This window comes from Panthera leo, chromosome A1, assembly GCF_018350215.1.
Source record: "Panthera leo isolate Ple1 chromosome A1, P.leo_Ple1_pat1.1, whole genome shotgun sequence".
Lineage (NCBI taxonomy): Eukaryota > Metazoa > Chordata > Mammalia > Carnivora > Felidae > Panthera > Panthera leo.
The window spans coordinates 140,938,188-140,961,114 of record NC_056679.1 but is presented as its reverse complement, the minus strand read 5'-3'; the positions used below and the strand labels follow the sequence as shown (position 1 = coordinate 140,961,114).

General features: G+C 42.9%; 1 protein-coding gene and 1 non-coding gene across 12 annotated transcripts; both read left to right on the top strand.

Moving 5' to 3' along the window:
- The first annotated feature begins 5,084 nt into the window (after positions 1 to 5,084).
- On the top strand, positions 5,085 to 22,653 carry ZBED3 (zinc finger BED-type containing 3). Of its 11 annotated transcripts, none has more exons than XM_042941609.1 (6): positions 5,092 to 5,168; positions 11,453 to 11,600; positions 14,536 to 14,673; positions 17,905 to 17,977; positions 19,485 to 19,620; positions 20,485 to 22,653. In XM_042941609.1, exon 6 carries the CDS (start codon positions 20,502 to 20,504, stop codon positions 21,201 to 21,203), a length of 702 nt encoding a protein of 233 aa, XP_042797543.1. In that variant the 5' UTR covers positions 5,092 to 5,168; positions 11,453 to 11,600; positions 14,536 to 14,673; positions 17,905 to 17,977; positions 19,485 to 19,620; positions 20,485 to 20,501; the 3' UTR covers positions 21,204 to 22,653. The 11 variants fall into 11 exon arrangements, with proteins under 11 accessions (XP_042797505.1, XP_042797543.1, XP_042797534.1 ...); XM_042941600.1 differs by having other exon boundaries at positions 14,488 to 14,673; XM_042941637.1 differs by lacking the exons at positions 14,536 to 14,673; positions 17,905 to 17,977 and adding an exon at positions 18,221 to 18,293.
- LOC122203043 lies at positions 17,641 to 17,778 on the top strand. The gene has a single exon (XR_006195042.1). It is a non-coding gene; the product is annotated as a small nucleolar RNA SNORA47 (small nucleolar RNA).
- Positions 22,654 to 22,927: the final 274 nt, after the last annotated feature.

Sequence of the window (22,927 nt, the reverse complement as noted above, 5' to 3'; positions counted from 1 at the left end):
AGATGGCTGACCAAGAGAGGAGAATCTTAAGCAGACTCCATGCTTAGTGCAGAGCCTGACACAGGACTTGATCCCACAACCCTAGGATCATGACCTGAGCTGAAATCAAGAGTCAGACACTCAACCAACTGAGCCACACAGATGCCCCTGTAAAATTCATTATTTTATTTTATTAATTTTTTCTAATGTTTATTTATTTTTGAGAGAGAGAGAGAGAGAGAGAGAGACAGAGTGTGAGCATGGGACGGGCAGAGAGAGAGGGAGACACAGAATCTGAAGCAGGCTCCAGGCTCTGAGCTGTCAGCACAGAGCCCGATGCGGGGCTTGAACTCACAAACTCTGAGATCATGACCTGAGCTGAAGTTGGACACTTAACTGACTGAGCCACCCAGGTGCCCCTGTAAAATTCATTTTAAAAAGCAACAATAAAAAAAACAAGTTCTTCAATGCTCCACTAGCTGCCCATTGTCACCTAAATCATAGGCTTGTAAAGGGGACATCTACTGTACTTAGGCTCCTCCAGACAAATGTGTACCTGGCTCCCAGGTCATGGTGTAGTCCCTTACCATGGTGAAGAGGACTAGCCCCACAAGAACCCCAACATGGGGCCTGGACCAGAGGCAGGTTTGAGGGCCTTCTGTGCAACCCTCATCCTAAGATCCCACTTAGCTTTCTCAAGGGAATAAAGGGCACCTCGTCCCAAGTAGGGAGCTGAGCCGGTCTCAGGAGGAAGGGGAAGAAGGGTACAATGAACAGAAAATATCCCTTGTGCTGCTTTATAACTCATTCAGGGACAACTACCATGGTTGACTAATGACTCACTCTGGGCAAACACTGTGGTGAGAGTTTTTCATGTGCTATCATATTCCATTCTTGTCATAATGCTAAGTGTGACTCCTTCTGTTATGCAGTTTAGACAGGAAAAAGCGAAGGAAGCAGAGAAGCTAAGGAACCGTTCCAAGCTTTCAGAGCTAGTATATGGCAAAGCTGAACCCAAGCACCATGTTCAAAGCCTGTGTTCTTAACCACCACACTGACTTTGCTTGTGAACGAGCTCTGCTTCCGACTGCCTACACCGGTCCCTCCCCTCATCACCCTACACCAAGTGCACACTGTTGGGGGCAGGCTCAGAGGACAGTTTTCTGAACAAACAGGACCCAGGCCTGGAACACGGAGTCCTGTTCTCCCCCGCTCCAGCTATATCAAGAGTGCCCAAAGTTCAGAATCGTATTAAGTCATTTTCTCTATAATTCAAATACAGAAGTACTTTTGAGAGACATGGCATTCCGGCTATTCCTGTGTGCTATAAATATGCAATTTATGGGGGAAAATGAGAACTCTGTGTCACATTGAAATTGAGAACTATCTGAAGAAAGGAGAAAAATATCCCATCTTATTGAGTCATGGGGAAAAATGTTTATAGTATATCATACTAGTAAATAGGAATGTAAAAATAGCTTCTGTTTGGAGGTGGAGATCAAATGTTAATGTGGCCTTGAGTTCATTTCAAGTATTTTTCATGAAGCATTTTCACTTCCACAACCTGATAAGTCCCCCTTATTAAACCAAAGTCAAATGATTTTAGGTGCCAACTTAAAAACCCTTAAGACCAAAGTGTTCAACCCCCTTTGAAAAGAAGAAACAGGGGCACCTGGGTGTCTCTGTCGGTTAAGCATCTGACTCTCAGTTTCATCTCAGGTCATCATCTCACGGTTTCATGGGATTGGGCCCCATGTTGATCTCTGCACTTGCTGGAAGCCTGCTTGGGATTTGGGATTCATTCTCTCTCTCTCTCTCTCTCTCTCTCTCTCTCTCTCTCTCTCTCTCTCCTCCCCCACTCACGCTTCTCTGTCTCTCTCAAAATAAATAAATAAACTTAAAAAAATTAAAAAAAAAAAAAGAAGAAAAGAAGAAACATACAACAACTGTTCTTTGAAAACAGACATACAGGTCATTAATGATTAAAGAACAAGATACTTGAGGGTAGGGCCCCTGGCTGATTTTTCTTTGCCTTGCCCAGAGCACAAAGCTCAGTGTGGGGTGGCCATTTTTCTTGGCCCAACACCCCTTTATTTCAGGACACAGAACTCTTCACTGGGAAAACTCCCTCCCCCACTCTGAGTCAAGTAAGAGCAGCCAAACCCGTCCCCCTGACCACACAGGGCAGAAAGCCAGCCAAGCTGGGTCCCAAGATTCTTCACACTTGAAGAGCCTGAGAGCAAAGGAGCTCCTGGCAGCTGTGTTTCTGGCTGAGGTCCTAAGTAACTTGCCCATATTCACATCATCACTAGCTTTTTGCCCTTACTTTGAGGGCAACTGTAACACTGCTTGGTCTAGATTTGGACTCCTCCTAACCATTCCTGTGTAGGCACAAATTACAAAAACAAATCTAAACTAAAAGCCTGGTATAAATGTTCTCATTTTTTTTTTTTGTATCCATGGAGCTGGCAAGTGAGAGCTGAACCCAGTCCCTTGAGCCTACCTAGCAAGCCCATCAAACTGGTAATTTCGTTCACCCATAGTATTGACCCTGCACAGGGTTACTAGGGAAGGCAGATGAGAGTAGAACTAGGGAAGAGCCTCAAATTTCTATAGAATGTGACTTTTAGAAATATTTTTTCTATTGTGGTAAAATTTGCCATATTAACCCTTTTAAACCCTTTTCGTGGCATTAAGTACATCCACGTTGCTCACCCACCAACCATCTGCAGAACTTTTTCATCTTCCTAAACTGAAACTCTGTGCCCATTGAACATTAACTCCCATTTTCCTGCCCTCCCAGCTCCTGGCAGCCACTCTTCTACTTTGTCTTTTTTTAATTTTACTTTGTGTTTTATTTCTTTTTGAGAGAGAAAGAGAGACAGAGTATGATGGGGGGAGGGGCAGAGAGACAGGGAGACACAGAATCCAAAGCAGACTCCAGGCTCTGAGCTGTCAGCACAGAGCCTGATGCAGGGCTCGAATTCATGAACTGTGAGGTCATGACCTGAGCCAAATTCAGATGTTTAACCGAATGAACCACCCAGACACCCTGACTTTCTGTCTCTTTGAGTTCGACTTCTCTGAGTACCTCATATAAGTAGGATAGTCTATGCTTTGAATTTTCAACTCCTCCAACTGTTTACTGAAACCTACTATTTGTATAGCACTGTGCTAGGCTTTATGGACAGAATGTATAAAATATGAGATCTGAATCCTGCCACTAAGATCATTATATGATTGACCCTTGAACAACACAGTGTGAACTGCTCAGGTCCACTTATATGTGGATTTTTTTTTTTTTATCAACACAGAACTATAAATGTACATCTCTTCCTTGTGATTTCTTAATAACATTTTTTCTCTAGTTTCCTTTATTGAAAGAATATAGTATATAATACATAAAACATACAAAATATGTGTCAACTGACTGCTTATGTTATTGGTGAGGCTTCTGATTTACAGTAAACTATCAGTAATTAAGTTTTTGGGAAGTCGAAACTTATGTGAAGACTTCTGACTTCACAGGAGGGGGTCAATGCCCCAATCCCTGTGTCGTGCAAGGGTCAGCTGTACTTGAGCTGTGAAGGCAAGGCTAGCTTCTAAGATACAATGTGAATGTGTACGTGCATGATACCAACCTGGAGGACAGGAGAAATTTAAATGAGCGAGATCCACCATAACCTGGTATAGTCCAAGAAGTCTTCATAGGAGTGGTGACTCGAGGAATGAGAATGAGGTTTGGCTGGGCGTGGAGGAAGGTTCTGGATTAACTAAATCATTCATACATTGAGGCAGGCTGGATCTTCCCAAGCAGCCAGAGCCAGAGCCAGTGGGCCACAGCATTCTGATCCTGTCTTTCTGAGGATAGTATGATAAACCCTAGACCTGTGAATCAGACTTCTGGTTGCAGACAGACCAGAAGCCATACATGCAATGGTTGCAGACAGACCCAAGCCATACATGCAATGGTTTCCTTTTCTCCTATTGCAAAACAGACACAAAAGAAAGTCAAAGGATGCTTATTGTTGTTATACTTTGTAATTACGTCAAGAAATAGCCCAACCAGGTCTTTTGTGCAAGTCTGTCTTTCTCCTTTGGCAAAAGGAGTTGGTAAGAACTTCTGAAACTTGTGAGGAATGTCTGACACCAGGTCAGGTCACATCAACTCTGACCACAGCTGGGGACACAGACCCCTGGGGTTGTGGTGAGATAAGCCTCCAGATGCTCACACTAACCAGCCACACAAGTCCTTTAAACAAGCAGTCCACAACACCCCCACTTTCCCCCGCTGCCGCCAATATTTGGAGCAAGTGGCCAATGGAGCAGCACCCAACACGTCACTTTGTAAGCATAACCCTCGCTAAGGACTCTGTGTAAGAACAGTAAGGCCTGCACTGCTGCATCATATCTCCTTGTCTTTTTTTTTTAACACTTTTTTTAAGTTTATGTATTTACTTTTGAGACAGAGAGATCAAGTGAGGTAGGGGCAGAGAGAGAGGGGAGAGAGAATCCCAAGCAGGCTCTGCGCTGCCAGCAAAGAAATCAATATGGGGCTCGGACTCACAACTGTGAGATCATGACCTGAGCCGAAATTAAGAGTCAGATGCCTAACCGAGTGAGCCACCCAGGTGTCCTCTCTCCATGTGTTTTCTTGTGTGTTCTTTCTTCCTGGCCTCCCTTTCTTCCCTTCAAGATGTAGTAGTGAACAAAAAGGTAGTCCTGACTTTAGACGTAAACATTCCTCAGTGCGTCTCACAGCAACAAGGTTTGATTCTGTCCATTCAACTGTATGTATGTTCACAGAAATTGCAACTTTGGGGCCAAGTGAAGTGGCCAGAAAGTGCACCATGGGCCTTTACGAGGAATTTTACAGCCCTAAGAGAAGAAAAATGTAAAATGTTATCAAGTGCGCCCTGCAAGCCTCCCACAGTCAGAGGCATGGAGTGGTCCATGGTAAATGGATGCACATAGACCACAAAAGAACACAGGATAGGGAACCAATGGATTCTGCAAAGGTACTGAATTCTGAGATAAATCCTTGTACTCTTTCTTCCTAACAGTTCTGAGAAATAGAAATCCTTGTCTAATGCTTCGCTGAGAATTCCCATAGGAAGGGCCGCCACCAGTGCTTTCTTCTCGTTCCAGTGACCTGGAAAAGGCCCCCTGGGAAGCACTACTTTCTAGAGGTGAGTACACAGGCGTGTTACTGTCTGAGCAGGAGTTCAGTCTCTTCAAGGACACTGAGGCAGGTAAAAGATAGCAGGGAGATGGGGGAGTTACTTATTACTAAGCCATCATCCACCTGTTCTCTTGGTTATTACTTTCCGCTACATACTGAACAGTGTGAATCTTAAAAAGATCTCAGCTCTGGTCCACAATATTGCAATACTCCAACAGGCCTACAGGTCTCTAGTTTGTGTTCTTCAAACACGGTCCCACTACTTCCCCAAGGTGGTATACTTAAAATATAAATGTCACTATCAATGCTCTTGCTTAAAACTTCCTTCAGGATAAACTTCAAGCTTAGTTCACTATATTTCGAGCAAAAAAGAAAAGTGCATTTATATGTAATTACAGTGAAAATGTAAAGGTTCAAAGATACGTCTAAATAGTTTCATAAATCTTCAAGCAAAAAGCCAACCAATGAAAAAAGCATAAAATCTATGTGAACATTTTTTCTAAACATTAGATGGCAGAAAATGATAGACATAAAAAAATGAAGAAGTTGGGTCTGAAAAAACCTAGAGGTGAGGATTGAATATAGTCTACTATATGGGAATAAGTTTTGTTACAAGTGTAATAGCAAGTATAAAATGAAAACATTATTTGAAAGACACATTTATAGTTAACAAACTAAGCCTCTTCATCTTGGTGTGCATTTCTTTCTTACTCTCCCTGTTGCCGGGGCCTCACTTCCCATGATCACCTCTCAGACCACCTGCATTCAGTTCTTGTCTCAGTCACTGCATTTGGGGGGACCGAAGCTAAGAGAGTAGGTACCAGAGTGGTCCCAGAAAGGAGAAGCTTAGAACCTCCAAACCTCAGGATGGGATTCTGGACCTGGGTTGTTTACCCACCTGATGGTAACAAGAACCCCATTTCTGGTTGTAAGGGAGTGATGATAACTCTTGGTGGGCTGTAACAGCAGGAGAAAGATTCTCACCTGTAATGGATTAAGATGAGGAACAGATGAAAGAGGAAATGCTGGTTTATGGCTGATTCTATAAAATATACACATCCAGAAGCAACTAGCCTGATATACCATTAGAACAACCTATTAAACGGTCAGCTAAGATGTCATTTAGGGAATATCCTGTAGGGATAGGGTGCTGTCCTCTAAGGTAAATTGTATGCATTAAATCAATGATTTATGGGTCTGTGTCCCCAATAACTAGAATACATGGGTTCTCAATACTGTGTATGCTTTCAAGCACCACAAAACCTGATGTCTATTAATATGGGTATTAAAAAGTAGCTAGATCAGAATGAAATCTTGACACTTGCAACAACACAGATGGAGCTAGAGAGTATAATGCTAAGTGAAATAAGTCAGAGAAAGACAAATACCATGTGATTTCACTCATATGTGGAACTCAAGAAGCAAAACAAATGAACAAAGAAAAAAAGAGACAAACCCAAAACAGACTCTTAACTCTAGAGAACAAACTGATGGTCACCAGAGGGGAGGTGGGTGGAGTGATGGGTGAAATAGGTGATGGAGATTAAGAGTACACTTATCAAGATGAGCAATGAATAATGTATAGAATTGTCCAATTGCTGTACTGTACACATGAAACTAATATAACCCTGTATGTTAACTATACTGGAATTAAATAAGTAATGAAGTAAGTAAATAAATACTTTTTTAAAGGTAGCTAGATCATACCTGTCTCCCAATTCTCAGCTCTTCAAATTACCTTCCACTTTTCTCTAGGTCAGCTAAGCTGTAGTCCTCCTAAAAGAGTAATTCTGAGAACACTTTTCCAGTCAGTCTTCCCCATTCCATTCCCCATTCCAGCAACTCTGTTCTCCAAGTTCCGTGTCTGATTTCTCTTGGCAAACTTTTCTTCCTCCCTTCCTTTTTCTCTTTTCTTCCCTCCTTTTTTCCTTCCTTTCTGCCTTCTTTCCTTCAAATTCTGCCAAGATGCATATAATTAAGAAAAAACTAAGTATTCCAGGGCATCAGGACAAAAGGAAAATAAAAGATTAGCACAGGAACTGGTAGGTGTTACAAGTTGAATTGTGTATCCTTCCCCCTAGAAAAAGATATGTTGACGTCTTAAGTCCAGGTACCAAACCTGGGGTTATTATTTGGAAACAGAATGTTTGCAGATGTAATCAAGTTAAGGTGAGGTCATTAGATAGGGCTTAATCCAATATGACTGGGGTTTTTATAAGAAGGAAACCTGCATACAGCACACACAAAGGAGATCATGTGCAAGAAAGGTGGACACTAGAGTGATACAGCTACAAAGAAAGCAAGGATGGCTGGCCACCACCACCAGAAGCTAGGAAGAAGCATGGAAGGATTTTCTCTACAGGTTTTAGAGGGACCATGGCCTTGCTGACACCTTGATTTTGGACTTATAACCTTCAGATCTATGAGAGAATAAATTCCCATTATTTAAGCCAATGAGTTTGTGGTACTTTGTTACAGCAGTGCTAGAAAACTAATAGAGTAGGCATCCCATATTTGACTCTTAGTCTCTTCCTAGCAGCTGAAGCAAGGAAACAGTTTGTGGAATGATCCACAGTGCCCACAGGATTAAATGGTCCTATTTGCTCAGGGGATGCACAGCTTTTTATGACACTGAGAGATCAGAGAATGGTCTCCTCTACATCCTACAGAAAAAAAAAACCACTGTAGGAATCAGTGGACAACATGTGGATGCATCATGACACTAGCCCCAATAAGAAATTTTATGCAGCTATTTCCTACAAGGTGCACATCTAGGAATCAGAAATGAAAAAGGAGACATTACCATCAACCTTGCAGAAATTAAAAAAAGTTAATTAAGGAATAATAGGCACAACTGTACATCAACACATTAGGCACCTTGGATGAAATGGACAAATTCCTAGAAAGATACAAACTACCAAAACTGACTCAAGAAGGAAGAGATGGGGGTGCCTGGGTGGCTCAACCAGTTGAGTGTCCAACTCTTTATTGTGGCTCAGGTCGTGATCCCAGGGTCAAGGACTGGGCCCTACATTGGGCTCCATGATGAGCGTAAAGCCTGCTTACAATTCTCTCTGTCTCTCCCTCTGCCTCTCTCCCCCACTTGGGCATACTCTCTCACTAAAATAAATTTTTTAAAAAAATTTAAAAAAGAAAAAAAGAAGGAAGAGACGATCTGAATAGACCTACAACAAATGAAATGATTGAATTAATCAAAAAACTACTCATAAAGCCCAGGCCCAAATGGCTTCACTGTTGAATTCTACCAAACATTAAAAACAAACAAACAAACAAACAAACACCAGTTCTTTGCAAACTCTTCCAGAAAGGAGGAAAGAATACTTATCAACTCATTTTATGAGGCCAGTGTTACTCTGACACCAAAACCAGACAAAAATGCCACAAGGAAACTGCAGACCAAAAGCACATATAGAATGTACCAAAAGAGTATGGTCCAAGTACACAGCTCTATAATTTTATGTCTTTGAGGTAATTTCCATAAATAGTTTTCTCACAATGGGTTTTTGGTAAGGTCAGACAGCAGATTTCAAGGCTATAATCTTTGGCAAGCATCTGGTGAGTAAATATTCCATGTTACCAATGAAATGCAGGTCTTAATGCTTTGCCAACATCCAGAGGAGGGGAGAGAAATGAGGTCTTCCGATGAAAACTAAATGTTATTTATTTATTGCTAAATGTATGATGGGGGCTCCTGGGTGGTTCAATCAGTTAAGGATCTGACTCTTGATTTCAGCTCAGGTCATGATCTCACAGTTCAAAAGTTCAAGCCCCATGTCAGTCTCTGTCTGTGTCAGTGTGGAGCCCGCTTAGAATTCTCTCTCCCTCTTTCTCTGTCCCTACCCCACTCATATTCTCGCTCTCTCTCTCTCTCAAAATAAATAAGTAAACTTAAAAAAAAATAAATGCATGATGAAGGTTAGGGGAACTGCCACTACCAAAACAAGAATTGAAGAGCATTTTTCTTGCTGAAACTTGAAGAGTGTGGGGCAAAGAAGAAGAGTTATTAGGTATTTGAGAAATATTTTATAATTTATTTAAAAGTTAATTTAAAACTATAAGAAAGACGTTTTAGATTATAAGAAAGTTTAGGCATTGAATCAAACACAGAAGACAAACAGACTCTGTTTCTCTGGACTTTGAAAATAAATCCAAAACACATCTTGCTAGGATAACAAACATGTAATTTCAAGAGTCCAAATCCTACCCTTTTTCAAATTTTGGTTAAATGCTGCCAGTAAAAAAAAAAAAAAAAAAAAAAGGAGCTGTTCTCAAATTGGTGTGGCACTTGAATGTTTCCTCTTATATAACTTTCCACTTTCTTCTTGGAATTGAATTTGTCTTACTGTCTTACTGAAGTATAATCTTCCTGAGGGCAGGAATGGTCTCTCAAATTTCCAGACTCCTACTCGGGTTTAGGACAGTGCTTTGTTCACAACCAGCACTTAGTAAAAACTATTCTATGAACTAATGAAAATATCATGTACCTCATTACCTGATCAGTCTAAAAAATGGATTTTTAAAGTACTCAAAGTAATAAAGCCTGTTGTTAGGGGCGCTGGGGTGGCTCAGTCGGTTAAGCATCTGACTTCAGCTCAGGTCATGATCTCATGGTCAGTGGGTTTGAGCCCTGTCAGCTCTGCTGACAGCTCAGAGCCTGGAGCCTGCTTTGGATTGTCTCCCTCTCTCTCTGACCCAGCTCACGCTCTGTTCTGCCTCTCAAAAATAAATAAACGTTAAAAATAAATAAATAAATAGGGGTGCCTAGGTGGCTCAGTTGGTTGAGCGCCCGACTTCAGCTCAGGTCATGATCTCACAGTCCATGAGTTCGGGCCCTGTGTCGGGCTCTGTGCTGACAGCTCAGAGCCTGGAGGCTGCTTCGTATTCTGGGTCTCCCTCGCTCTCTGCCCCTCCCCAACTCATGCTCTGTCTCTCTCTCTCTGTCAAGAATAAATAAACGTTAAATTTTTTTTTTAATAAATAAAGCCTCTTGTTAAAAGGATTGCCAGATAACAATAAACTTTAAAATTTTGTTTATGAACTAAGCCATGAATAAGAGATGACTTAACCAGATTCATTTATACTAGTTACTATTCTTTTAAGCAGACATCCACAGCAGTAAGTATCCTTCTGAGAAGAAAAACATTAACCTGATAGTTAATCTTCACATTGCAAAATTATCCCTTTTAAGACATCCAACCAGTCTCTTCTGAAACCATTCTTGGAATGGTAAGGAGAAATTCCATTAATAGGCTTTGAAACTTAGAAAAATGTCTAATTTATAGAAAAAATAAGGTTGAAAAAAAACTACTTGAACCAAAGCATATAAGTGGACTATATTATTGTAACCAAAAATTTCCTGTCCTCCTTTTAAGAGAATTATACAATCTCTGCCCATTGTCATATAACTTGCAAGGTTTCCTTTTGAGAGTGTACTTTCTGGCCCCACTGACAACAGGCTTTGTCATATGACTTGCTTTGGCCAATAAAATGTGAGCAGAACTGAGGTGCACAGAATGTGTTTTAAGTTTTAAGAGCAGCACCTACCAGTGGTGTATAAGAGCTGATTGTAACATTTCCAGAAATTTGGCAAGCCACTTGTTAAACTTGTTAACAGTAGCTTGTTAAAAGTAGCTTGAAATCAGCCATAGTGGGTTTTTACATCACAGGTGAGTATTTACATCATGGAAACAGCAAACACTACAAACTAGGACTCCTCTTCCCTCAAAGTTGATTCCAGCACGTGGTGAGGTGAGTGTGTCCCAAAAAAGTTGATCTTTGAACCTGGAGCCTGGAGTGAATGAAACTAGTGGAATAGAGCCAAAGATACCTGCAGCAGATATAATTTGCTTGAGAAATGAATCTTTGTTATTGTAAATCACTGAGTTGTAGGGGTTGTTACCTCAACATAATCCATGAAAAAGGTGACTGATACCACTAGCTAGCATTGTTAAGTTTTAGAGCACCAACGAGCCCAACCTTTATCTGTCCAGACCGTGGTTCAGTTGGCAACAACTTGAACCTTCAGACTCCTTAAACCTGAAAAGATGCAAACTGCACTCAGACTCAAGATAGGAATCCAGGTCTTGGAAGGTTAATGTAAAAGTATAAAATAAAAATTACATTTTCTAAAAGCACTAAACAATTGTATCATTTTTAAACCTTGGCAACCACAAGTCTGTCACTCGTGGACCTGGATAGTTAAGGAGTGACTCCCCAGTCCTTTCCCCTATAGGCCACACGTTACCACCCCACCCCCACTTTTACCCCCAGAAGCGTGAATTGAACGCTGTGTCTTTAAGGGAGACGCGCGCAGTGGTTTCCGCACAGGACAAAATGTCTGCGAGGATCCTGGAGGCGACCGGGCGATCCCAGACTTCCAGCCCGCCTTCCGCTCCCGCCACGCTTCGGGGGTGATGGGGTGAGTGTGCGCCACCACGCATGCTGTGGCGCTCCCGGAGGCTGGGTCAGGGCGCCGCAGGCCAGGGGTGGGGGGAGGGGACCAGCCACAAGCCTCGGGGCCGCAGGTGAGCCTTCGACCCGCAAACGCCAGTGTCCGCTATTATCACAGACTGGCTGGTGCAGAGGCCGCCGGACGTGCCCTTCCTTCGCTGTGGTCAGGTTGTCCCCGGTGTAAAAGATGCGTGTGGCCCCAAAGTCTGAATAAAGGCACCGATCAGCTTCTTTTAGCACCTCATTTTTGCTCCTCCACAGTATCCCTTCAAAAAAGTTATTTGGGAATATCGAAAATCATCTGCTCTCCTTTTTAGTAAAATTGCCTTTTTTGCAGTCACACTTTTAACAGTGCAAGTGGTTGGGTGCCCTGTAGTGTGCTCTTTCTCTGAGATTATCTTAAGGTCTCAAATTTTGGAGAAGAGAAAACGGAATGCGAGCCAAATGCTCAAACAATCCCTGCCCCCACTTCCATGATACTCAAACAAAAGAATTTTCTGATCCTCTCTGAGTACACAGGAGCAGTTTGCTGTAACTACTGACAGTAGCCAAATGCCCCAAGCTTACCAAGCAAAATTATTTTTCCTTCCATGAAAGAAAAAAATAACCACCATCCGAACTTCTAATTAGCCCAGACTACATGGATAGGGTGTTTAAGAGAAACTGTTGTAGAGCGAGCTTAATAAATTAACATAATTAGGGTAATTATTTTATGCACTTCGCATTAATCTATTATTTGTACACCCTTTTTGGCCAAAAATAGCTTGAGGCAAAGGACAATAAAAAGTATACAACAATGTGTAAAATGGCCAAGAGCCAAAACAAGGAAATTCTCAATTAAAAATTCTTTGTTACAAAGGCCTTCAAAGTAGGACAGCTTTAAATTCTTCTAATTCATATCAAAGTATGCATTTTACAAGACAAAATGGATCAACACTCTTCTTTTCAGGAACATATGTATTAAAGTAATGTAGGCCTGAACTAAAGGTCCACTTCAGGGTAGAAAATTTTCATTTAAAAAAATGCATGAATAGAGAATACATCAGAGCCTTTTAGCTAATGGTAGAGGTATCTAAGAGTTTGGCTTAAGACATGTAGAGAACATCTCTGACTCTCCATATAATTAGTTGTGGGTCCAGTAAATTTTTTTAAAGTCCATGTGTAACCTTTATCTAATATTTTCACACTTATCCCTTTCTTGCCTGAGCCAAGTATCTACACTTTACTTCGTTTTTAACTTCATCAAAGTCTTCAGCCTGGTGATTCCAGACTAGTTTTTCTAATTGTCTCGATTTGTTTATAAACAGATTAATTCATTAATTAATATTAGTAAACTAATATTTCTACAGAGAGGGACAAGTAACAGATGAATGAATTGTGTTTTCCTTGATATTTGGGTCAATTGTCAAAGCTAATTATTTGTTTTAATTATTATGTTCTGCTTTGATTAAAGTTACTGGTGGATGAAGTAAATGAAAATGTTTTTATTGTTTCCACACAAATCTATGTGGATTTTGCATTAGTGTGAATTTCTTACTAAAATCCAGGCTCAACCTACACATACTTGTTTGTAATCCTGCCAGATTAATCCATCTGAAGTGATTGGCCTTGGGTGTGGAAGGACAAATACAGCTATAATTCGTTATTCCCTTTTGAGAACATTGCCTGGTTCTTTGGCCTTTAGCTTGCCTAATATGTTGTCTATGTTCAGGTTTAAGTGTAAAATAAAAAAAAATAAGTTTGTTTTATAGGATGATTTTTTAATGTTCCAGTCATGTTTTTTATGTACATACACACATATTTACACAAATTACTCATCCAGGTTTTGATCTCCCTTATTCTCTATACTGGTATTCAGGGGGGTCATACTGAAGAATCTCCATTTTAATCTGATAGGTTTTGAGAAGACTGGAACTTCAGAGAACTGCAAATAAAACTTTAAATGCAGTTTGAAGTAATTCATGTGAATTTATTATCTTCCACAGACTTTAACTTCTTACCATCCCTTCCAAATAGTGGATACTCAAATGAAACTCCCTTTGGGAGAGAGCAGAGGGTGGTACACTACTACTCTCTCCTCTTCCATGAAATAACAAAAATCTGCTTTTCTTTCAGCTTTTTTCCCTCTGAAACCGGACTAAAAAACTTCTACTGTTCATTTCATGCTAGCCACTTTTTTTTTTTTTTAAGTTTACTTATTTATTTAGAGAGAGAATGTGCACATGAGCTGGGAAGGAGCAAATAGAGAGGGAGAGAGAATCCCAAGCAGGCACCATGCTGTCAGCACAGAGCCCAACGTGGGGGTCGAACCCACAAACCAAGAGATCATGACCTGAGCCAAAACCAAGAGTCAGAGGCTGAACCAACTGAGACACTGAGGTGCCCCTAGCTACTTTCATTTAGCATCAAGAAATTTTATTTTAGGAGCACCTGTCTGGCTCAATTGGTAGAGCACCCGACTCTTGATCTCAGGGTCTTGAGTTCAAGCACCATGTTGGGCATGGAGCCTAGTTAAAAAAAAAAAAAAAAAAGAAGAAGAAATTTTATTTTAAAATATCAGCTGGAGGGCACCTGGGTGGCTCAGTCAGTTAAGTGTCTGACTCTTGATTTTGGCCCAGATTATGATCTCAGGGTTTGTGAGATCGAGCCCCATGTCAGGCTCTGTGCTGACAGCATGGAGCCTGCTTGGGATTCTGTCTCCCTCTCTCTGCCCCTCTCCCACTCATGCTCTTGCTTTCTCTCAAAATAAATAAATAAACTTAAAAAAATAAAATATGAGCTTGGAGGTCTAGTTATAAAACTAAAGAACTTGGTGAGAGTTAGCACTAGTGGCAATGTGTTTTTGGGCCCTGAAGGAGGTGGAAAGGGAAGAGATGCTGAAGCAGGAATCTCTGCATGAACAGTTGTATAGGGCCCCCAAGGCCTACCCTTTCCCCAGCATGGACACCGTGTGATGGAATTCACCCTCATGAGTGAACACTGCTCTGACCTTTACCACCTCTATCAGAATTATTGCTGGAAGCATCTCTCCTCACCAGACGGTAAGCTTCTGGAGGGGATGGATTATGTGGGTCTTCCCTTGGCATCCTGGGTAGTAAGCCCTTGCCTGACCCTGAGCAGGTGCACAATGAGCAATTTGAATGAGAATGGATGGAGTGAATGGATGTAAGGAAAATAATCACATTCATTGGCACCTTTCTTATAATTTAAAAACTGTTTAAGCAGAAGAGCACCTAGGTGGTTCAGTCTGTGGAGCGTCCTACTTTGGCTCAAGTCATGATCTCCTGGTTCATGGGTTCGGGGCCCATGTTGGGCTTTGTGCCAACAACGAGGAGCCTGCTTTGGATTCTGTCACCCTCTCTCTCTGTGCCTCCCTCACTCAAAGGTGTATATTCTCTGTCTCTCAAAAATAAACATAAAAACAAAACAAAAAAACCACCTCTGTCTTAAAAAAAAAAAACTAAGGAAAAATTTAGGGAGTTCTTATTTTTCATTTTCTTCATATTAGCTAACCGTAAGTTAATAGGTGTGTGTTTTTGTTGGGTACTTGGTAAGGAAGAAATGCATATCAAAGGGCTCCAGGAAACCAGACCTCCCCATCAATTTTTTTTTCCTCCATCATTTTCTACCTGAGAGGTGAGCAACCTAATTTGCATGCAGGTCAATTTAGGAAATGAAAATAAATTGGGTTGGGGAGGGAAGGTGGATCTGTGATTCTTTGTTTTTTATATTCAAAAACCCTCAAGGGAATTCTTCCAACTTAAACTACCTATTGTAGTGAATAATAGAATGTCAAAGAGAGACATAACACTGCCTTTAGCTACTAAGATCTTAATGTGGGCATGTATGAACAGTAAATGCTGGTAGCTTCTTTTTGCTCATGCCTTGAATTTATATGATATAGCACGGGAGAGTCCAACAGTGAGATCATCTGCATTATTTGATTTCAGCCACCAGTTTAGAGGCAGATAATCTTATCATTTCCCTTGACAGATGGGGAGATTGGGACTTGGTGAGCTGGGCCTAAGAAAAGTAGAGTCAGGTCATTACATTGAATGCAGTGTCCCTTGAGTGCCTGCCTGTGCTAGGGAGATGAGTGAGGTGTGGATCGAGACTCTCCTTCTGCTCAGGCAGGGCACAGCAAACCACCTGATATCGAGCAACCCTCCACACTGGGTTCCTTCCACGGCCAGATGGAAGCACCCTATGCCCCATCGGACTGATCCTCCAGTCTCCATAGTTAAGGTTGCTTAGCCTAGCCTGAGCTCACATACCCAAGGATTGTTTCATTAAATTATTTTGTATTTATGCTGTCACGAGCACTCTGTGAAGGCATGTACACAAGTTCTGTCTTTCCACAATGTCAGCTTTATTTAATCATAAAGCAAGGTTAACATAATTGTAAAGCAGATTCAGAATTCCAAACTCAAAGACCTTTCACTACGCATTTAACTTGGCGTCGTACGTGACACGCAAAACAAGAAAGATACAGTAAGGGTAAGTTAATGAATGAAATGCGAAGTCAGTCCATGAGCACACAGCTGGGATGACGCCTTGACCAGTATGGGTCCACTCAGCGCTTCCTGCTTACTGTGTTCAAGCAGTGGAGGATCTCCATCACTTTCAGAGATCAAACGAGCAGAGCCTTCAGTGGCAGTTGCCTGATGCCAGTGGGACATGGAAGGGTCAGCATCTGGAGAATCCGGCAGTTTGCCTCAACAATCTTCCCTTTTTAAACGAGTTTCATCAGTCTAGCCCTTTCAGACTTCTTCTGGGTCTAAAGATTATCGGTTCTCGGTTCTTCCAGGCTCCCTTGGTTTTGCTGGTTATCAGTTCTGGGTGCCCCCAGACAGTTAACAGTTCTAGCAGTATCTGTTCTCAGCTCATCACCCTTGTCTGCTTTCTTGATTCATTACATCCTTGCCTGACATGAGTGACTCCATCTTGCTCTCTACGTATGTACAGACCCTGCCATATATGTAGTCTACCTAAATGTGTCCACAGATGTGCATGCTTTCTTAGTACCTTTTTCCTCTTTTGTGTTGGATGCTTCCCTTTCTCCTTTCACACTAGCTGCCACACCCTCAACCGTCCCTCAACCAACCGTGTATCTCCTTATTTTTATTCAGATATATATAAAATCTTAATATATCCTACACAGATCTATATATTATTTAATAATAATGACATATTATACATACTTCATCTGACTTTTCTCCCTGTAGAATTCCTCCAGAAATCCCTCTAGGTCATCTAGCAGAGTTCCAATCCATGCTTTGAATGGCTGCACAAAATTCCCTGGTGTGAACACATTATTTACCCAGCTATTCTCTGACAGGTGTTCCCATGTTTCCAGTTTTTTGACATCCCAGATAATACTGTATTAAATATCCTAATACATTACTTTACGTATTAGTACTTTTAGTTCTACAGAATAGATTCCCAGGAGTGGATCCCTGATTGTATTTATTTTTAATTAATAGAAATTGCCAGATTGCTTTCCTAAAAGCCTTCACATCTCCACTAGTAATGTATGAACGTATCCTTTTCTTTGCCTCCCTTCTAGCTTTGGCTGACAGACCTCTTCATTTTTGTTAGTGCGACGGATCTGAAACCTTATTGTTACTTTAATAGCACTTCCCTGAATAGAAGTGATGTGTATCTTTTCACATATTTCTTGGCCATCTAATTTTGTTCTTAGGTCATTTGCCTATTCATATTTCTTGCCCATTTTTTATTGGGTTATTTGTCTTTTTCTTGACAGTTTGTTAGAGCTCTTTGTGTATTAGGGTTGTGACTGAAGATGCTAACTAAGGGTTCTCTTCCAAGCCAAGATGGTTGGCTAGGCGGCTTCCCTCCCTCTGCACTGTAGGAAAAGTTGAAACAAGCTGAGGGGTTGTTTAGCAGAACTAGGAAGGCTGTTATGACTTGTGGCCACAGATTGCTGGTCACGGTTTAGATACTTAGTCTGAACAGAAGACTGTATTGAACCAGAATGTAGCTGTATGCGGAGGACTGAGAAGGTGAGGCAGTTCAGTACTGTGCTGCCTTCCACCGGTTAAGACCTCCGAAAGCGAAGGCCTGCCAAGGCAGAGGATGTCCCTCTGCTGCCCTTGGAGGGGCAGCGCTGTGCTGGCCGACATTTGTAGTGCTGCTTGTCCATGGCTCAGATGAGGCAGTCCACTAAGTCTAAGTCCACTAAGTCTTAATTCTGATTAAGACATCAGAATCAGTGCTTCTCACTCTTGTTTCCACCTTCACTCTTATAACAGATGGCATTCATGTATGTGGCACTCCTCTGGGCATCCCAGATTTTGAAGAAACCCAGAGACATCTTGCAGGGAGGTAAAGCATGACTAATTGTTCACCTCTGGTACTTTTAGGGGCACTTCAGTAATGACCACTCTCAGAGTGTGGCACAGGTAAGACAGTCTACAGCTTATGCATAGTTTTCAACCCCCAGCTCAAGAAAGCATATCAGAATTCAAAGTAATAGTCTTGATATTCTACAATACCTTTAAATCTCTTTTAATTTATAAAAAAACAAGGATTCATAAAACTATTCTCTCCACTTTTGTTTATGTTTAGCAATAAAACAAGGAACTCTGAAAAGAGAAGATTCCAATGTAGACGAAATGGAATTCTAAAAAAATTTTTTTAGGTAAATTTGGGTAACAAAAACAAACTCTAATACTAAAATCTGGTCTGTTGACTACCCATAATGTTATATAACCATAATGTTTACTAAGCGTAAAGAAAATTATCCTTGAAAGTGGTCTGTAACTCCCCTCCTCATCCTATTACTCCCTTTTTGTGGACTTCAGGGATTTAGTAAATCTCTTGGAGAAAGTCTAGCCTTTAATTTTTAAAGATGTTTTATCATAATTGGCCTTCATGAGTAACCATATTCAAATCAATGCCTAATGTATCAGAAAATATGTAAATAGCTATTTCTTTTGTTAGAAGAAGGCTGGTACTTACTTGTCTTTTTTGATGATTCTGGTAAATTCCCTCTTTTTTTAAAAAATACGAGCGATATGTTAAAGGTCATGCCTGAGCCTGATTAGACTTGCTTGGTGGGGGAAAAGTGAGCTTTGGAAAACTGTAATGTATCTGTAACAAGAATCTTAGCAATTGAAATAAAAGCTTACGCTAAACACTACTGCTATTATAGCAACTTATTTTTCCAACTTTGCCTTCCATCATTCCCAGTTAACGTTTAACCAAAAAGATTCTGGAACTTTATTACCTCCACTGCTGCTGGCTCAAAGCCTGACAGTATGAATGGGCACTGACTATCTCATGGCGCATCTTGGCCTTGATATTCCCCCTGAAATAAATTCTCAGAAGAGCTCCAAGTCTTCCACGTGTTCTCTTACTATTTTTAAAGTTCCAGAACAAAGTTGTTTAGAATCACACATTTGCTCCTTTGTGAAGCTACTTTCTGAAGAATCAACTTCACCTTTTTTATTCCCCCTTGGTTGGTAGGTTATTGCTATGATAAATTGTTTTAACAGAAAAGACTTTGCAGTGACAGTCATTGGGTTGTGTTTGGATCCTTTTAACAACATACACGTTGGACAGAGCAAGTAGCTCTTACTTTTCTTTATTTTCTTCCTTCATTAAAAGTAGTGATCAAGCCTTTTATCTTTTAAATATATAGAAGGGAACACTGCATTGTGATGAGCAATAAAGAAAACAAATTTTGTTTTGTAACTGGAGCACCTGTGACAGGGTCAGAAAAACATGAACACTCGAACATGGTGCTAGCCAGCATTTCTAGTATCTATGTTTAGGGAGCGGTTTGCTGAATTTCTTTTACTCACTGCCTGTCCTCTGAATTTACTCCTAGCACTGCTGATGGTTCTTCAGAACTCAGGATTCCTGCTCAGTGTGTCCACCTGAGAACTTACATTGGCTGGAAACCATGAGGCAATGACAGGGACCCCCCAAGGCCGAGAGGACATGGCCTAATACCTAACTTAAAGGTAATGATTTAGAAAACTGCTTTGTATTTTTGTTTTCCTAAAGACATACATTTTTAAAACTAAAGTTTTAGTGGTTTTTAGTGCTGCCATTTTCCTCATAAGCACGTTGTTTTTAAATTCACACAACAAAGACTTATTTTGAAAAAAGTTCCCTCATTGAGAGGTTTTTAAAAAGCTGTTCAACTGGCACTTTCACCCCTAAAGTGTAAGAAACACATTTTTCATTCCCAAAGCTTTCTTGTCAGCTCGTTTCTACAGTTTGTTCCCTAACACTAAGAGAAGAAAACAAAACGGAGCCTTGCTCTTGTTCTGAAAAGGCAGTACATTTTTAAGAAGAAAAGGAAAGGGGCGCCTGGGTGGCTCAGTCGGTTAAGGCTGTGAGCTCAGCTCAGGTCATGATCTCCCAGTTCATGAGTTCGAGCCCATGTGGGGCTCTGTGCTGACAGCTCCGAGCCTGGAGCCTGCTTCGGATTGTGTCTTTCCCCCTCTCAGCCCGTGTCCCGCTCACGCTCTCTCAAAAATAAATAAAAGCATTAAAAAAAATAAAAAGTTAAAACTCATACATACAAGAGCACTTGTTTAGCTGGTTTTTCCACTGAAGAAGCTTGGCTTCCCAGTTTTTAGTGTAACTACCCGCTAGCTGCGGACCCACGTGATTTTGAAGAGCGTTCCTAGTTCAGGGAAGAAGGCCTGGACACGTTGAACATTTTCTGAGGAATAAACAGTTAACACTTTAAAAGCACCCCAGGTACTACCCGAACGGAAGGGGTTTCCTCAGTTGTGAGCGTGTGTGTGCGTGCGTGCGTGTGTGTGTGTGTGTGTGTGGCTGGCGGCTGCCCTTACCTGTTTCTCCCTCGAACGCAGACGCCGCCGCGGAGAGAATGAGGAGTGACGAGCCGACGACGCCCATGGAAGACAGCGGCGCGCCGGACGACGCTACGGCGCAGGGCGGCCCGTGTCCCGGCCTGGCCCCGGCCCCTCCCGGCCGCCTGGGGGCGCCCTACTGCGAGGCCTGGGGCTACTTTCACCTGGCCCCCGCGCGCCCGGGCCACGCGGCGGGCCAGTGGGCCACCTGCCGGCTGTGCGGGGAGCAGGTGAGCCGCGGCCCGGGCTTCCACTCGGGCACCCCGGCGCTGTGGAGGCACCTCAAGAGCGCGCATCGACGGGAGCTGGAGAAGAGCTCCGCCCGCAGCTCGCCGGCCGCCGCCCCGGGCCCGCTGCCGCCGCCGCCGCCTCCTCGCGGGCCCTCGGCCGAGGGCGACTGGGCGCGCCTGCTGGAGCAGATGGGCGCGCTGGCCGTGCGCTGCAGCCTGCGCGAGCGCGAGCTGGCGCGGCGCGAGGCGGCGGTGGAGCAGGGCGAGCGCGCCCTGGAGCTGAGGCGCAGGGCCCTGCAGGAGGAGGAGCGCGCGGCGGCCCAGACGCGGCGGGAGCTGCAGGCCGAGAGGGAGGCGCTGCAGGGGCGGCTGCGGGAAGTGAGCCGCCGCGAAGGCGCCCTGGCCTTGGCCTCTACTCCGCTGCAGACTCCGCTCAAAGAAGAGCCCTTGGGGGAGAGGGACGGCTACATAATTACCAAGGTCCTGTAGGTCTGGGCCGCTTTCCACTCCCAACCCCTCCGGTGCCAGCGCTACTCCAAGAGTGGTCCACGGATCAGCCTCACCTGGGAGCTGAATCTCAGGCCCACCAAGATCTGCAAATGTGGACCCTTGAGAAGCACTTAGGAAACCAGAGCAGAACCAAAAATCACTTAATGCTCTGTGCCCCGCCACGCCTCGGGATGCCTGGGAGCACCAGCTCCAGGGGCCTCCTTTGCTGTTGGGCTTCGGTGCAAGGAGGTGGTTTTCCTGCAACTCCTCTTGGAAGGACAGCTCCGTCCTATATTACCCGGAGTCCTGTAACTTCCATACGTACCAAAGACTGCCACACCACGTGGCTGGACACCTGCCAGGGCAACCCAGGGTGGAGGGAGCACGGAAATGAGGATCGAGTGTTTTATCCAAGGAGAGTTTTATTCGTTTCCTCATGAATAAATCTTTGGCAAGTTGGCTTTGCCAGGCACGAGGTTCTGAAAAGGGGGCCATTTAGCCTCCACAACTGTTCTTTACCCTGTCATCCTAGTGCCTCATCAGAGCAATCTGGGAGAACCCGTTTGCTCCCCAGCTTGAAGAGAGCGCACCCCAGCTGTTCCCTTTCCGTTTAAGACCCAGTGGCAGCTGTGGTGCGTTTGTGCCTTACGCTTCCTTACTAGCAAAACATGAGCTCCTCCCTCCTTAGGAAGGGAGCTTGGTTCCCCACAAAACAGTCCTCACTTCTGGGCCACAAGAGAAGACATCTCTCCCATCTGAGGTCACCTTTACTTCTTCCCGTTTGCATCCATTCCTCTTCCACCTTTACTGGACCTTTGCTCCATTACCGTTTCTTCTTTCCTCTGACTCATTCCCTCCCTTCCCCAGACTACTCTGGTTCCTCAGCAACTGTCTCCCTACAAGGGAGACTCCCCTTGTAGTCTCCCCTTTTCTAAAAAGAAAGATTTGCCCAGCTTGACTGTCCCCAGCTTAACACTACCCAAGAGGGGTCCAGTTATCCTTGCTGCCTGTATTTCCTCCCCATACTTAAGTCCTTTTCTGGAGGTCAGCTTCCCATTCTACACTGGACCTGTAAGCTGAATATAATTTGTTTTCAGCCTTCATCTTGCTAGTAAAATGAACACCCACATATACCCTCCACCTAGACTGAACACTTGTTAACATATTGCCTTATTTTCTCTGCCCTCTATCCCAAACATACATGGCATTTCATCCTGAAGTATTTCAGTCTATATATCCTAATAGCTTCTAATACAGAGTCCTTAATCAAAATTCCCCCTTGTCTCAAAAATGTCTTTTTATCTTTCTTACAAAACAGGGTCCAATCAAGGTTCATACATTACTTTTTGATAACTTTAGTCTCTTTTAGTCTAGAATAACTCCCTTATTACTTTTTTTTCCATGACACTTTTTTTTTTTTAACATTTATTTTTGAGACAGAGCATGAACAGGGGAGGGCCAGAGAGAGGGAGACACAGAATCTGAAACAGGCTCCAGGCTCTGAGCTGTCAGCACAGAGCCCAACGCGGGGCTCGAACTCACGGACCACGAGATCATGACCTGAGCCGAAGTCGGCCGCTTAACCGACTGAGCCACCCAGGCGCCCCTCCATGACACTTCTTGAGAGTCCCAGCCCTCTGGCTTCTAGAATGCCCTTTATTCTGGGTTTGATTGTTTCCTTAGCCCAATTTATGCGCTCATTCGTGGCCCACCTGCCTCTGTGC

Bases quoted from the DNA above. Each gene is read 5' to 3' on its own strand.
- ZBED3 (XM_042941571.1), top strand. From the start codon at position 20,502: ATGAGGAGTGACGAGCCGACGACGCCCATGGAAGACAGCGGCGCGCCG.